The sequence below is a fragment of the Pan paniscus genome, chromosome 13 (assembly GCF_029289425.2).
Source record: "Pan paniscus chromosome 13, NHGRI_mPanPan1-v2.0_pri, whole genome shotgun sequence".
Lineage (NCBI taxonomy): Eukaryota > Metazoa > Chordata > Mammalia > Primates > Hominidae > Pan > Pan paniscus.
This window is the reverse complement of record NC_073262.2, coordinates 70,754,901-70,772,081: the sequence shown is the minus strand read 5'-3', so window position 1 is coordinate 70,772,081 and position 17,181 is coordinate 70,754,901. Positions and strand designations below refer to the sequence as shown.

The 17,181-nt window shown below is 40.6% G+C and overlaps 1 protein-coding gene across 3 annotated transcripts in view; it reads left to right on the top strand.

Moving 5' to 3' along the window:
• Positions 1-17,181, top strand: part of STK39 (serine/threonine kinase 39) — a 296,359-nt gene that overhangs the window by 113,216 nt on the left and 165,962 nt on the right. For all 3 annotated transcript variants that reach the window (XM_055108709.2, XM_034954433.3, XM_063595436.1), the window contains exons 9-10: positions 4,724-4,772; positions 4,876-4,941. In XM_055108709.2, coding sequence (XP_054964684.1) covers positions 4,724-4,772; positions 4,876-4,941 — 115 coding nt within the window. The remainder of the gene's footprint in view (positions 1-4,723; positions 4,773-4,875; positions 4,942-17,181) is intronic.

Sequence of the window (17,181 nt, the reverse complement as noted above, 5' to 3'; positions counted from 1 at the left end):
TCCTTAAGAAAGGAATATGACTTGAATATTTCTTTTGTATGGAGTGGTGTGGGGAGGAAAGCAGCTCTGCTTGAGGTCAAAGGGCTGTTGGAACTTATTAATGCAAATTGTTAGAACTATTTAAACTATATCATATTCATCTTGAATCTTTTGAAAATTATTTTAAGTCTCAGTGGACTTTGGTTCATCCATATGTATTAGCTGAATCCTTTAAGAGATTTTCTTCAGAGAATGTTGTTACTTGCAGACTGCTGCATTGTTTTTAAGGATTTAAAATTGAATCATTGTTCAAAGCCTGGACCATTATTTTGGTTGTTAGTAACATTTTAGCATTTCTCATAAAACTGTTTGTACTTACATTATGCTGAATTGTTTGATGTTTGCTAGTGGCCATGTAAGACATGACTGTGCTTGCAGAATTTTCTTCTGTAGTACTCAGCTAAAAGGTAGGCGGTACTGGTGGTTCCACATTAGCCAGGCATTGGTAGTTGCTATGGCATAAAATAAAAATAGATAAATGAGAAATTAAAAACCAAAAAAACCCCTAAAATCAAATGGGCAGCAGGACCTCAGCTTTTCTCACACTTCCTATCACTGTCTTCCCTCTGTCATTTTCTTTTTTTTTTAGACAGAGTCTTGCTTTGTCACCCAGGCTGGAGTGGAATGGCATGATCTCGGCTCACTGCAACCTCTGCCTCCTGGGTTCAAGTGATTCTCCTGCCTCAGCCTCCTGAGTAGCTGGGATTACAAGTGCCCGCCATCACGCCCGGCTAATTTTTGTATTTTTAACAGAGATGGGGTTTCACCATGTTGGCCAGGCTGGTCTTGAACTCCTGACCTCAAGTGATCCAGCCTCCCAAAGTGCTGGGATTACAAGTGTGAGCCACCGCTCCTGGCCCCTCTGTGATTTTCTTAATTTCTTCCAGTTCCATTCTTTCATTCTTTCTCATGGAGATAGTTTGGCATATGTAGGATTTTATCCCAAAGTGATAAACACTTCAGCTGATTTGAGCAAAGAGAAACCTCTAATCTGCTATTTAGTTATTCTCTGTGTAAAGTTGGAATTACCTATTACTTAACAATTAAGCCGATAAAAAAAGAAGGTGGGTTGTTTAAACCAATTCTATTTTGTTACCTTATTGTGTTTTTGTACTTACTGATGAAGGCTGAGAGTGGAGTGGAGTGCAGAGAAAGGAGTTTTCTTTGCAGCGTGCTTTTCCCTTTTACATTTTTGGTTACCATGGCAATGACCTTGTTGGAGAAGGCAAAGTATTTTCCCAGCCCTGTATCTCAAGGTATCCCTGGTACTTCCCAGCTTTCTCTCTACAGCATCCTACACTTGACCCTTCCTGTGTGGGGAGGAGGATTTTTGGTGGGGGTATGGTGCAGAGGAGACAGGGAGGCACTTTGCCTCCTTACGTTGGCACTTCCTCTGTCCTCTTTTTTTGCTAGCACGAGTCTCATTTTCATTAAGTCTTTCTCCTGTTCCCCGCTGTATTGAACAGATGCATAGATTTTGGTGCTAACTGAATCTAGCTCCAGGAGTTGTAGTGCTGTGTCCAAATGTGTAGCAGCATCACTTTCCCCCATATTTGATTATAGTATGAAATTGAGCTGTAGCAGTTTCTGTTCTGTGCTAGGTATTGGAAACATACAAAGGAATTCTATGAGGTCCCTGCCTTGGAAGGGCTCATATCCTAGTGGAGTGAAGCAGGGAGACATAGGAACAGAAAAATACATGATGGGAATGTGGGTAGCATGGTGCATGAGTGCCAGTAGGGAGCAATGCCTTCTACTTGCAGGAGCTAGGAGAGGTATCTTTGAAGATGACATTTAAATTGGCTCTTGACTGATGAGCGAGGGTGTGCCAGTTGGTTATGAAAAATTTGGAAGCAAGAAAAGCAGTGTGTGCTTTGTCACGAAAGATCAAGAGATGAGTGAGAACATCGTTGCAGTTGAAGAGTGGCATCTCCGGCGGGTGTGGGGAGATGAGGATGGAGGAGTCAGGGCCTAGAATACTTGCTTCTGTCTCAGGCCACTGAAATGCATCAGGATAGATAAAAGAGGATCAGATTTTTTTTTTTAAGATGCTAATTTGCGAAGCAGTGGGGATGGTGGATGATGGGTTGGAAATAGCAAGGGAGAAGTAGTGAGACACTAGCTGAGGGGCTGTTTTATTTAACTATATTAGCCAGAGATGATGAGGGCTTCAAACAGAACCGGGGCCTTGAGTTTTTTCATCATTCTGATTTTCTTAGGGTTCTTTTCACATTAAAAAAATTAAATCCAAGTTATTTTCTGTGCTTCTTAGTTTTTAAAATGTTGTTTCATGTTGTGAGGTTCCCAAACATGACATTTTGGTCCATTTCTGAGTCCAATGTAAAGTGTTTCTACTACATGTTCCCTCAGGAGCCCTTCTCCTTCCAAGGTGTTTGAATGTGCTGCTGCCCCTCTTGCCATTGAGCAGCACACTGCTCTTACCTGCTAGATTGTGACTTGTTGGAGGATTATTTATGTCTGCCATCTTCATTATAGTATGCCTAGCACCTAGCATAATGCCTGACAAACAGTGGGTGCTTAGTTAATATTTACTGAGAGAGTGAAAGGATGAATTTGGAACAGCTAGAGGCAAAAACATCTGCTGGTGATAAAATATTTACATTAAAATAACAACTAAAGTTGAATCATTTGAAAGAGTTATACTGTAGTGTTTAGTTCTAGGGCCTATTTAACAAGGTGCAGATTCATGGCCTACCTGTTGTTTAGACCCTTAGTTACTCAAAGCAATTAGCAGGTAGATACGGAGATCCAGGGTTCTTTGTCATGTACCTACCCATAACCAGTGTTCCACTTGAAATCTGAGGAAAAAAGCAGTAATGATTTACACAGAAAATTTCTTTGCACAGAAATAGTTTCTGGGGCCTCTGTAGACTTACACAGTTTGTGTACTGATGCACGTAATGACATTTTCTAATTCTTTCTATGCTTGGGTTTGATCCCTGGGAATATTTTAGTGGAGCTTCCTGATTCCAAAGCAGCAGTTTCCAATTGTTTCAAGCATGAGGATTCCTTTTCAACTTGCCCCGCCCCACCCCCTGCTACAATATTATTTGTGCGTTTGGTAATTGTTGCCTAAGATAATACCTAATGATATTCAATAATGCATCCCTCCTCCTTTCTCTCCCAATATCTTATTATGAAACATTTAAAACATATGGAAAAAATGAAAAAGTAGTGCATTGTTTACTTCTATACCATCACCCAGATTAAACAAGTAGTCACATTTTCTATAATTGTGATATCTATCTATGTTTTATTTGCTGAACTCTGAAAGTAAAAGACTTAATACTTTAGCTTGCATTTCTTATAAACAAGGACATGTTCCTACACAACTACAGTACTTTTCCACACCTAAGAAAATGAAGAGTACGTTCCTAAAATTATCTAATATTTAGCATATTCACACATCTCTAATTATTCCCAAATGTCCTTTATAGCTTCTGTAGCTTCTTTCTCAAGCCCAGGATCCAGTCCAGGGCTGTGTGTTACATTTGGTTTTAATGTTTTGTAAAGTCTGTTGAGTCTAGAACAGTTCCTTCAATCTCCCTGAAAGAGATCAGGCCAGTTGTCTTGCTGACCAACCCTATACTCTAGTTATTTGATTCTTTCTCATGGCTGCCTTTTTGGAAGGAATTATTGATGAAGGAAGCTATTCTTTGTGTAAGAATGTCAGTCAGTAAACAAGGAAGATAGAAGTAGGAACTCAGTATTCTGCTACTTCCTATGAAATCACTATTGAAGGCAAAGATATGAACACAATTAGCAGAAAGGTTTTCAGGAACAGGATATTCATAAAATGTCAAAGTATTACCCAACGGAACACTTGCTAATTGCAGTGGGGGAAAACATGACCTTTGCAAGGGAGAGATTTGGTGCCTGGGGACTGATGGTTAAATTTAGCATCACTAACAGTGGAATGACCTAACAGGACCTGCCTCTGAGGTGCTGCTGTAAGAAGTGTGTGCCATCATCTATGAAGTATTCTTGCCCCAAATGCTTAATTAAATCTCTTCAAGCCTTCAGACCTAACTTAGAGTTTACAGGAAATATGGGCTAGAGAAGCAAGTTGAATGACACCATGAGGAAATAATCACACCATCTGGTAATGCTTCTAAATGAATTTGCATTTTATTAATCACGATCACATTTACCTTCACCTGGCAAACAGCAGTCCATATGCACTTGAGACAGGTTTATTGAGCAGGCAAACAGAGCGTGGACACGATGGTGGACCCCTTGCAGTACCTGCTGCTCTTGGGGAAGCATAGAGCATAGTAGAGTATACTTTCTTTGACAGGGTCATATGGTAGCTTGTATGGTTTCTTAATAAATATAGAAATTTAGCTCACAGATGTGTCAGTCTGCCTCCTTTTAGAAACACTAAATTCACTTAGTTAAGTGTAAGGATGAAGGATGGAAAATTGATTACGCCCCAAGCACTTAATGTACAGGAGTTTATGTGTTTTGCAGTAGAGGTATTTGGAAAGAACTGGAAAATTGGCACTATTTTATTTGGTGCCAGCCTATGATTAATTTGGTTCCCAGTTTTGCTATTCCTAAAATTGGTCTTCCAGAAATACTCTTAAGGTTAAGTTGTTTCATCAAGGCAGTGCATTTATTAAGTGGTCATTGTTTCAACTCTAATTTATTATTGATCTTTCAGGCCCACAGCAGCAGAACTTTTAAAATGCAAATTCTTCCAGAAAGCCAAGGTAACATGCTTAAAAACCCAAGTAAATCTGCTATTTTTGAAATCACTGTGAATTTATATGTATCATATTTGATGTTAAACTGTTGGGAATATTTGTTTTGCAGAACAGAGAGTACCTGATTGAGAAGCTGCTTACAAGAACACCAGACATAGCCCAAAGAGCCAAAAAGGTAAGTGCCATTAGCCTTCATGACCCTGTAGGAACCAATCCCCAGGGAAATGAAACCCATAGAAAAATTGGAAAAAGATTTCCACATATGCAGGATATACTATTCAGAGGCTATATCTCATTAGTGATTACTCAGATAACTGCATTTGCCTTTTCGTTATCTCAGCTGGTTGTTATACATTTGGGTGTGGAAACAATTTGAATCTCAAATGATTTCATTTTTCCCTTTATCAGCTTTGCTTAAAGAAGGTCAGAAAGGAGGGGATGTGATGAGGTTTAAATACTGGAGAGGTAAAATATCCTTGAACGTCTTTCCTTTGGGTTTTACAGAAGAGGCATGCTCACTTTTTAAATACAGTTTGTAACGATGAAGATAAAAAGCACAACTTTTAATGGTTTGAATAGCTGTGAGATAGCATTCTTTCCTCATGAAAGACCTATGGTCCCTTTTTTAGTTTACCTTATGTTAACTAAATTATGGTAATGATTAGCTGAACAATTTTCCATTCTAGGTTTTAGATTTCTAAAATGGCATGTATGTATGTATTTATTTATTTATGTATTTTTCCAGAGACTTATTTATTTGTAATTACAGATTTCATCGTGATATGAAACCTAATACAATTTAATCTCTGGTTTGGTTTAGTTTGGTTTTTAAATTGTATTAGATATTTATAATTAAAAATATGTATATAGTCACGTATTTTAAAAAGGAGGTTCTTCACCCCCATTTACAGTTACAGAGAAAGCTGACATGAATCTGTGTTGTCTGTGCTGTAAATAAAAATGGCAAAGAAATGTGCTTTAGGGATTGTATCTCATCTTGCCAAGGTATACATAACTGAATATTAAATTCCAGATACTGCCTTTTCTAAAATATTCTGTAGAAAATGCATTAGCTGATGCTTTAGAATTGTTTTAAACAGATTTTCAAGTGGACTTTAAGAAATGTCCCACTCTGTGAAGGTATCTGAGCTTCTCTCCCGGACCAGAAGAATTCTGTGGGGTGGGCTGGTTTCTGGGCTGTGGCTGGGGAGGATTGATGTGTTGACTTTGGAGATATGAGCCCAGTTGGTCTCTGAGGGGACAGGGAGCGCTGAGCAGACAGTCCATCAGAGTGGAATATCTGAAGGGGAAGCACAGAAAAGCTAAATCTTCAGTTTGAGGGCACCAGAGTTTGAGGACTCCTATCAGAAGGCTGAAAGAGATGCCTGGAGAGATTCCCAGGAGTGTTGGAGTCTGGCGTGGGGTCTTTTGATCAGGTATTTAAAATGTCAGCCGGAGTTGAGAAAGCTGTTCAGAAGCCATTAGCTTATATAGTACATGTCCTCAAAGGACTTTTTCTTTTTCTTATTTTTGGGCCCACACTTCTTTTGCTGAAAGTGTCATCTGATCCCATCCTGTTAGCTGGTCCCTGAGAGGTGTTTTCTAGGCTGCTTTCTCTCTGCAGCTTTGGCTTCACACTCCAGCTCCTTGTTAAGTGGCCTGCCAGCCTCCCTATCACAGTGACTCCACAGGGCCCACCTTCCCTCCCAAGCCTAACCTTCCTGTGCTCTGTATTTCTTTCCGAGCCCCCCAGCCTCAGAACCCTGGGACTATATGTGAGCCCCCCTCCCCTACCTTGTCTTCCCCATCTAACCACTCTCCACATCTTCCCTATGATTCCCTCTGCAATTTTGGTTGAAACCTTTTTCTCCACTATTTTTAACTGGACAATTGCAATAAATTTCTAACTGTTCTCCCTCCATTCCCCCTTTCTATTCTTTCTTAGGCATTTCTAACAAGATTTAACTTTCTGGTCTTAGTTGCTCAAAAGTGGTTTCCAAAATTAAACAAAAACAACCAGAAGAGCAAATAAATGAAAAAATAGAAATTTAAAAAATAGTTCCTGTCTAATAAAGACCAAGATCCTTAGCCTCGAATTTATGGCACTATTTCAACTTCCAGTCTTATATTCTAACCTCCAGCCAAACTGAACCATCTGTGGTTCCCACTGTGTAACCCATACTTTCCTTTGGAGCTTTTTGAAATTTGAAAAAATGAAGAATCTGTTGAGGCTGTAACCTTCATTTCTTTGAAGAAAAAAATTACTTGGCCGGGTGTGGTGGCTCACACCTGTAATCCCAGTACTTTGGGAGGCCGAGGCAGGTGAATCACAAGGTCGGGAGATCGAGACCATCCCGGCCAATGTGGTGAAACCCCATCTCTACTAAAAATACAAAAATTAGCTGGGCGTGGTGGTAGGCGCCTGTAGTCCCAGCTACTTGGGAGGCTGAGGCAGGAGAATCACTTGAACCAGGGAATCGGAGGTTGCAGTGAGCCGAGATTGTGCCACTGCACTCCAGCCTAGCGAAAGAGCAAGACCCTGTCTCAAAACAACAACAACAACAACAAACAACAACAAAAAACTTATTACATATTAGTGTGCTGTGCATTCCAAACCCCAGTTTGCATCTATCTTAAACAATAAGCAACTAGAGTTTTGTGAGATGTGATTTTTCAACCATGTCTTCTGCCATTTACTTGCTCTTTGCTTTTAGATGAACCTCAGGTCTTGTTCCATCATCCATCCCTTCAAATGCAAGGTGGCCGCACAGCTCAGTGTCACATAGGAGTGAAGGGAGAATGCAAATTAGTTCTTTAAGCATCCTAGAGAAAAGAGAGTGGCCTGTTTTGCTGTTATCCTGGCTCTCTAGTTTCATAATATTGGCTGTTTTCCGATCATAATTCTAATTTTAATGAGCAATTGGGTTATCAGCTACACTCCACCCCTCACCTGTAGGTTCTTTGACATACTCTGCCCGGGACAGCATCGATCATGGCGCATTTCTCATTCATAGTAAGTGCCCACAAATGTTTACTGACCAAATGATCACATGCCAAGGAAAAGCCCTTTGAAACTGTTTTCCACTCATTTGAACCCCCACAATGCTTGGCATACACGTGTTCCTAGGATTCCTGTTAATAGTGGGTAGTCTCCCCGCAAGCCCCGCTCTGGCTTGTGATTCTGATAAACAACCATGATCATCCTTATGGGAAACTTCGTGCAGACATGACTGCTGGAAAGTAAATGTGATTTTAATCACCCTGTGCAATGAAATGAAAACGTTTATTGTAGGATTCTCTGCTTGTCTTAGGTTGTTCCAGTGTTTAAGTAACTTCTGTTTAAGAATTGGTTCAGGGGAGTCGTTAATTTATTTGTTCTTAGACTGTCTTGATTGAGATCTCAGCCATTCTCCTCTTCACTATGGCGCCTCCCAGTTGATCTTGCTCTGGCTTCTGTGGTATAGATTGCTCCTCAGAGGCTACTCGTTGATGTTGATCCATTGATTTTTGTCTTATCAGTTCGCTGTTTTTCAAAGAGAAACAGACAGTCCATTGATACATGAGTGTTTAAATGATACCTGGGCCTGTGAGCAGGGCTCTTGGGCATGGAGGCAACCATGTTGATTAGAAATTTGCTGTCATAAACAGCATTCTCTTCTCTCTTCTGCTAACCAACATTAAGAGATAATTTTCAATGTGCATTTTTCTTTAATGTGAACAATTTTCATATTGAAAGGAGAAGAGGGGCTGGTATTGTGGCTGTTCTTAGAAAGCCCCATGGAGCCCACCAGTGCTGCCCTTTAGCAGGAGAGAAGCAGAGGCCCGTCATACTCATGTTTGGCCAAAATGTGATGTTTTTGTTGGGAGCCACATAATTCCACCAGGGTAGGTGATCTTGTCTTCATCCGGATTGACTCCTCTAAATCACGAAAAAATAGAAAATGGAAAAAGATCGACATGGCCTCTTTGGTAATTTAGTATGCAAAACATTTTTTTTGGGTGTGTGGTAATTGTAGAAACTGAGGATATTTATTTTCTTCCTACAGGCAGAATATTTGGTCCATTCTGGGTTGTTTTGCTGACAGTGTTGTTTAGGGATCATCTTGATTTTCTTTGGCTCTAGTCTGAGGGGCCCAGGCATGTGGTGAAGGGTAATATAAGATTGGATGTTCCTGGACCTCAAGGCACTCTATATATTCTAAATGAGAACATGCTAGTAATGACCCATGAGAACAGAGCTAAGTGCAGCTGTATAACTTTTTTTTCAAGTTTTCACTATCTTTGTGCATGAGAATAAAAGGCTTTGTAGCCATCACTGCCTCTCCTGTGATTTTCTGAGGGGCCTGTCTCCAGCCATCTCTTGGGGTTTGAAAGCTTAACCATGTGGTGTTCCATCTTTTACTGTACTGAATTCATGAGGTGGGGAAGGGAGTCAATGGTTCAGTTAAAATTGAATGTAGATGCTTAGGGCTGTGTGCATCTTCTTTTTTTTTTTTTTGGATTATCAAAATCAGTTATTATTATATCCTTTTCTTTGTATTACAGACAGTATCTTGCTATTTTTACCCATGTTTCACATCAACTCTTTTGTTTTATTATTATACTTTTAAGTTCTGGGATACATGTGCAGAACGTGCAGGTTTGTTACATAGGTATACATGTGCCATGGTGGTTTGCTGCACCCATCAACCCATCATCTACATTAGGTATTTCTCCTAATGCTATCCCTTCCCTAGTCCCCCACCCCTCTACAGACCCCAGTATGTGGTGTTCCCCTCCCTGTCTCCATGTGTTCTCATTGTTCAACTCCCACTCATGAGTGAACATGCAGTGTTTGGTTTTCTGTTCCTGTGTTAGTTTGCTGAGAATGATGGTCTCATAATCTGTGTGCATCTTCTACAGGAACATTTAACCCTCAGAATTGGCTGATGTCTGAGTTTTATGTTAGTGATAACATACTTGAGGCACCACACTCACACTCATATTCATATGCTTTCTGTGGCTTTCTAAAACCAAGATATGGGTTGGGCGCAGTGGCTCACACCTGTAATCCCAGCACTTTGGGAGGCTGAGGTGGGAGGATCACTTGAGGTCAGGAGTTCAAGACCAGCCTGGCTAACATGGTGAAACCCTGTCTCTACTAAAAATACAAAATTAGCCAGGCATAGTGACACTTGCCTGTAATCCCAGCTACTCGGGAGGCTGAGCAGGAGAATCATTTGAACCCAGGAGGCAGAGGTTGCAGTGAGCCAGGATCGTGACACTGCACTCTATCCTGGGCAACAGATCGAGACACCATCTCAAAAAAATAGAAATAAAAAATATAACCCACATATGGCAGGACAGAGGGCAAGGGGCTCGTAGCTATGCAAATGTCTGAATGCTCACTGCTCATCCAAAAAACATATTGGCCATAGGAGGGAATGAGGAGGAGACATGTAATAGGCAGTGCTTTCCCTTCTTATGGTTGCCTGTGTTTTCACTGGAAGTAGATTTACTGGAGGGTTATTGCTTGAACTTTCTTAATCATGAAATTAAGTAAGCAATTAACTAAACAGTACAATATTTAGTCATTATCAGAAGGAGGTAAAGGGTATCACGTCGCTGCTGTCTTTGGGTGGAACTGCTGTGAAGTGGAAAGACTGGGATGTTATTTGTGGGTCCCAGAATTTCTAATATTAGGCTATAAGATTGGTTTCATGCCAAGGCCCCAAGGCCCTTGGCCCCACTGGATCCACTGATACGCTTAGGAATCAGTGGGTAGGAATATTTCAATTCACATTCATTTAATACTTATAAGTGTTGAGAACTTGTCCTGTTTGTTTTTACCTTTTTTTTTTTTTTTTTTTTTTTTTTTTTTTTTTTTAAGATGGAATCTCGCTCTTTTGCCCAGGCTGGATGAAGTGCAATGGCGTGATCTCGGCTCACTGCAACCTCCGCTTCCCAGGTTCAAGCGATTCTCCTGCCTCAGCCTCCTGAGTAGCTGGGATTACAGGTGCCCGCCACCATGCCCGGCTAATTTTTATATTTTTAAAAGAGACGGGATTTCACCATGTTGGCCAGGCTGTCTTGAACTCCTGACCTTAAGTGATCCTCTGACCTGGGCCTCTCAAAGTGCTGGGATTACAGGCATGAGCCATTGGTGCCTGGCTTGTTTTTACTTTTTCTTATGAAATAATTTCAGACTTACAAAAAAGTTAGAAAAATAGTGCCAAGAATTTTTGTATGTGTTTTCTCTTACTCTTTATTTTGAAACATTCCACAGTAGGTTGCAGACAGAATGCCCTTTACCTCTAAATATACTTCACTGTATATTTCCTAAAAACAAGGATACTCTCTTACCTAACAACAGTACAGTTTTCAAAATTAGGAAAAGAACATCGATGTAATACTATTATTTTTTAGATCTTATTTGAATTTTGCTACATTTGCCAATTTTCCCATTCATGTCATGTATCTGGTCCAGGATTCAGTTCAGAATTATTGAGTTGTTACATCTCCTGTAGTCTCTTTTAATCTAGAACAGTGTTTCTTTTCCTAACTGTGACTCCTTTGAAGAGTATAGGCCAGTTATTTTATAGAATGTCCCTCCGTTTAGGTCTGTGTGATATTTCTGAATGATCAGATTCAGTTTATGCACTCTTTGATAGACATACCTCAGAAGTGATGTTGGGTTCTTCTCTATCATATTAAGAGGCACATGGTATTGATTTATTCCTTTACTGGCGACGTTCACTTTGATCATATGCATAAGGTGGGACCTTCCAGTTTCTTTTTTGTAAACATAAGTATTACTTCTTAATAGGATGGATTTATTTACATTCACTGATTACATTAAACATTAAAAGATAAAGTGAATATATTTACTGTATTGAATCATTAATCTTTTTTCAAGGAAACATTTATACTTTATGTCATGGCTGTATATTCATAGGCTATTAATAGATAGAATGATAGAAATCCTGTGTATAAAAACACGTTGTTGGCTGAGTGTGGTGGCTCACACTTGTAATCCCAGCACTTAGGGAGGCTGAGATGGGAGGATTGCTAGAACCCAGGAGTTTAACACCAGACTGTGCAACATGGCAAGATTCTGTCTCTATAAAAAAAAAATTTAGCTGGGCATGGTGGTGTGTGCCTGTGCTGCCAGTTACACAGGGGGCTGAGGTGGGAGGATTGATTGAGCCCAGGAGGTTGAAATTGCAATAAGCCATAGTCACACCACTGTACTCCAGCCTGGGTAACAGAGCAAGACCCTATCTCAAACAAAATCAAACCCAAAATGACAGTAGACTGGATAAAGAAAATGTGGTACATATACACTATGGAATACTACACAGCCATAAAAAAGAACAAGATCATGTCCTTTGCAGCAACATGGATGGAGTTGGAGACCATTATCCTAAGCAAACTAGCACAAGAACAGAAAACCAAATGCCGCATGTTCTCACTTATAAGTAGGAATTAAGCACTGAGTAAACATGGACACAAAGAAGGGAACAATAGACATGAGGGCCTACTTGAGAGTGGAGGATAGCAGGAGGGTGAGAATCGAAAAACAACTTACTGGGCACCACACTTATTACCTGGGTGATGAAATAATCTGTACACCAAACCGCCACAACACGTAATTTACTTGTAAAACAAACCTTCACGTGTGCCCCTGAAACTAAAATAAAAATTTTACAAAAACCAAAACAGTACAAACCACTTTGCTAGCAGATTTAGGCAGGAAGTGGAGGTGCACCTGCTGCCCCAGTCTCTATGCCTGGTCTGGAAACAGCAAGAGCTATATCTATATCTTTTGTTGGGTGAGCTGCCTAATCTCTCTGAGCCTAACCTGTAAGGCAGAGCTGACAATACTTACATTGTGTTGCTGTGAGGATGAGAGATGGTCTGTGCAGGATGTCTGGTGGTATGTTTGACACACAGCAGGTGCTCAGTCAGCAGTGGCAGTGTGATTATCATGTAAATAAGGAGAATGATTATTGTGGCTACAGAAGACTGGACATTTTAGAAGTATGTAGTGAAATCAGGAGTGAAGAGAGTGTCCTGTAGGTGGGGTGGGGTGCAGATGGGTATTGAAGGTTGTTTCTGCATTGCCGTTAATTTGGGTGAAATGGAGGAAAAGCCTATGGATGCCTACAGAAAGAAGGAAAATAATTACAGTAGTTAGTTCATTGCCATTGCCTATTCACCTGTCTTCATGTTTTCTTTTCCGATCCATCAAGGTGCTGGCAGTGGGTGAGAACCAGGGCTTTCTTTCACTACAGTAAACCCTCCCTGCCCTGAGAAGGGGCGTGTATGTGTGAAGAGCCTAAGAGTAGTGAGAATTAAATACAAACACAGCCAATATTCTTTCACAGCTTTCAGATCACTTTCATTTATGCTTCCATATTTGTCCCAAACAATCGTTCTTGAAGACAGGTAGAGCAGGTGTTACTGTCACACTTTACAGATGGAAATGTGAGAGGTGAAAAGGACCTGCCCAAAGTCACATGGCCAAATAAGCAGGAGTGAACTCCAGTTCTTATTCTCAATCTATGCTCTTTCCACCAAATCATACCTCAGAATGAAGAAGAAGAGAACGGAGAGGACAGGAAGGAAATATAGATGGAGAAGGTAGGCAGAGTTAAGTGGTGTACACAGGAAAATGGGAGCGCATTTGTCATTCTCAGAGTGAGTCGGCCACCATTTAAATTGTGTGAGGAGGATGTCTGTGCTATTCACAGGCACTAGGAGATGCTACAGGCACTAGGAGATGCTGCAGGCATCATTGCAGGAATCTGGGAAGTTTGCCAGGGTTCTAGCAAGTGTAGAGGGAAGGAGGTGACAAAGAGGCTTTGGAGATTATGTTGGGGAGAGAGATGGCTAGTGAGAGTTTGGTTAGCATCAACAGTTGTTAGATACCGTCAGAAGCTCAGCTTCTCACTCATGAAGTGGCAACGGTAATAATAGCTTGGGAGGACTAAATTAGATAATACATAGTATAATAGTGGTTGGGACAAAATAATAAGTGGCACAGGTTATAGCAAAATTTTTTTATAATCACATATATTGCTTTTATTACTATAGTTATTATAGTCAAGATTGTTTTTGTAACATTTATGATTGCTGCCACAGCTGTGGGCACCCCTGCTGCTGTTCCCATTTCTGCTGCTGCTAGAACAGCTGTTTCCATTACAACCACTGCTACCAGTAGTGGGCACTCAGGTGCACGTGATACAAGGACATAGCACAGACAGTGAAACTCACCTTTCTGTGAAGAACGCACAAACGTCACAAGACATGCAAAACTCAAAGAGTAATAGAGAATAAGCGCTTTGGTATGTGGGCATAGCATCTGTGCTACAGCTACAGGAAAGGTCATGAAGCTGGTAGATGGGGGACGTGTGAAGGGGGAAGAGAAAAATGATATTTATTGTGCACCTTTATGCATCCTGCTAGATGCTTATGTCACATTTATCTCAATTACTGCAGCCATACAACAATCAGTAAAGTTCTGAGTATAAGATATGTTAAATAGGTTAGGCCAGAGGATAAGATACATTAGACTATTAAGAATGATTTTTAAAAAGCTATAAATATTTTGAAATACCAACAGAAAAGGAAAAACCATCTATTAAAAGTGAGTTAAGCTATCCCTAAAGGGTTACAGGATTTTAAAATTGAGAAGAACCACAAATATCTCCTAGTTTGCCATGCTTCTGTGTACAGGCCTGAAAGTTAAGGCCTAAGGAGGTCGAGCCTTAACCAAGGCCAACTGCATCATCATGTCCTAACAGAGTCCAAAGCCAGTATCCCAGTTTGTTACCATTTAGTTTCTTCTTTTAGTCGATAAAGAGGGAAAATTACCCTGAGTTTCTACAGAATTGCTTTTTTCCCCTCCTGGAATCTTATAATTAACTTATAAAATATTGAAGGTTATGCATTATCATTAAAGCAGAGAAGAGAGAGTGATTTGAAATGCTTGATGGAATGATGTTAGTTTTGTTCCAAGTTTTCCCAGTAGAGGGCAGCAATGGGTTTTAAGTCTGTGCCATTGTGGAAAGCTAACTGAGCAAAAGTTTTGGCTTTGTCGAAGGTCTCAGACTTGGAGTTGAGGGATCAAAGGGGTGTTAGGTCCCTACTGAGCCATGAACACGAGACACCTTAGTCAGTTGGGGTGTTACTTTACTGGGCAGGAGATTGAAGGGTGATGGTTTAATGACTTTTCACTATTACTATTTTTAAGTTATATTTTCTATTAGCAAATCAAAGCAATCTACCATTTGCATTTTACATAATTCATGTCAGAAACAAACATCTCAATTTTGAAGATGGGATTGGAGAGCTTCCAGTATTTTGTGGTCTCAAGCTATTTTTAGAAAATTCTTTGGTTTCTGCAGTTCTCCTTAGAGCTTGGTAAATACAGGTAGAGGAGAGTCAACGTGTACAACAACAACAGTGAAGGAGAAGTGGACCCACTTCCGCAGTTACCGTGCATATTATGGGTTTAATATAAAATACTCCCAGTGATCCACATCGGCCTGAGTGCACATGTCCTCTCCCCACTTTGTGTTTCCTTTTCCCATCCTCTCACTTAAAACCGACCATGTGCCTTGGGAATAAATCTCATTGAGGAACTCACATGCTCACAGGGAGGAGGGCAAGGGTGGTTGAGGATATTATTTTTCCTATTTTAGAGCTGAGAGAACAGTAGGCCAGAGAGGTTAAAGTTACTGATTTCACTGGGGCTGTTACAGGGACAGGCGTTCACAGAGTGTGAGCTCATTGGTGTTTTCACTGCTTTTTTGTTTTAAATGCATTGCTTTTTAGTTATTTGAGAACTGAGAGTTCCTTTGGTCAGAAAAGAGCTTTTGGTCACTAGGGGGTGCTATTAGAACAGTTCATTGACTAAGAATCTGGACAGGAATTGCTTACCAGTCTGTAAAAAGCCTTGCAGCCGTAGATTTTTTCCTTTTGCTCTGTGTCTGTGGCTTGACTGGTGTTCGCGCTGGGGGTGAATTAGGCAGAGGTGAGGGTAGAGGAAAGAGCAAGGGGGAAAAGCATCTTACAGAATTACTTTCAATTCATTTGGTGAATTGAGTTTTTTTTTTTTTGAAAGCATATGTTCTGGGAAAGTGACTCCTTTCTGGTTGCCTTTGACTGGGAGCTGAGAGGATCCACTCTGGAAATTGTAATTTGCTGATCCCCATTTAGGGAGAATGTCTTTATTTTTAGATTGATCTTAAAAGACAGTGAGCTGTGTAAACTTTCACAGACTTGGAGGCCCAGTTTTGGATATTTAGAAATAATGACACATACTCTGAAATTATTGTAAGAGATACTGTTTCTACAAATTTAGTTTGTAGAAAACTAATTGTTACTGGAAATCTCATCCAGTTAGATTTGTGAGGTCTGGATAGTCTTCAGACATATTATGTGCTTCCTTTTTGCCTTTGGGAAATTTGCTAACTTTTCCCAAAAGCTTGCGTGCATGAGCTAGCTTTTCTGGAACGGAAGTGGCGTGTTACTTGCTGAGAGAAGCTCCCGACTGCCTCCTCCTCCTCCTCCATCTGTCCATGCAGTGCTCCCCGAGCATCCTGGTAACCTACTAGGTGCTGACCTTCCCTACGGTAGGTGGCCTTTATTCAGCCTCTCAGCTCCCTCTAATCCTAGCGTACCATTTCTTTCCTTTCTTCCGAAAGGAAAAGAATTTGGCTAGAGTTGCGGAAAAACTAATATAAAGTATTATCAGTAAATGCCCTTTTGATCTTGTCAAAACTCTACTATGGTTGTACTGTCTTTTCTCCCTGATTGAAAACTCAATGGCTTCTTGTCATTAATAGGATAAGATACAAGTTCCCGCCACTTATAAGATGAGGTGCACATCACTTGGAGGTAAGGGATCACTCCAGGGTCCCATGGTCTATGTCTCCAGGCTTTCTCTCAGCCACGGGCCACCTCGGCCTTCAACACATCTTTACCAAATTAGATGTGTTTGGTAATTGTACTTTTCTACCAGTACACTCCTGAAATCCCCACATGCACCATGAAGGCCTCTCCCTACACTTGTATCTCTCCCAGCCTAGCATCTTTTCTGTGAAGCTTTCTGATACTACCCTCCCAGCACCCCAGGAGGTTCATCAGTCTGTTCTCTGTACTACTCCTTACCTTGAGCTTAAATATGTTGTTGCACTTGGTGTCATTTATAGCTTACTTTCTGCTAGTTTTACCTTCTGTAGCCTACTATCAATTCTTGTGGAGCATGGATGGTGTCCTTTTATCTCTGTGTTCTCAGTACCCAACATAGTATTTTGGTCAATTAGTAACTATTTTTCAAATTGAAGTTTAGCAAGCAAGATGGTGATGAGGATCGTCTTCATGGGAGCTGGTTTGAGAGTGCAAGGGGAGGTAGAGGAAATCTGCTTTT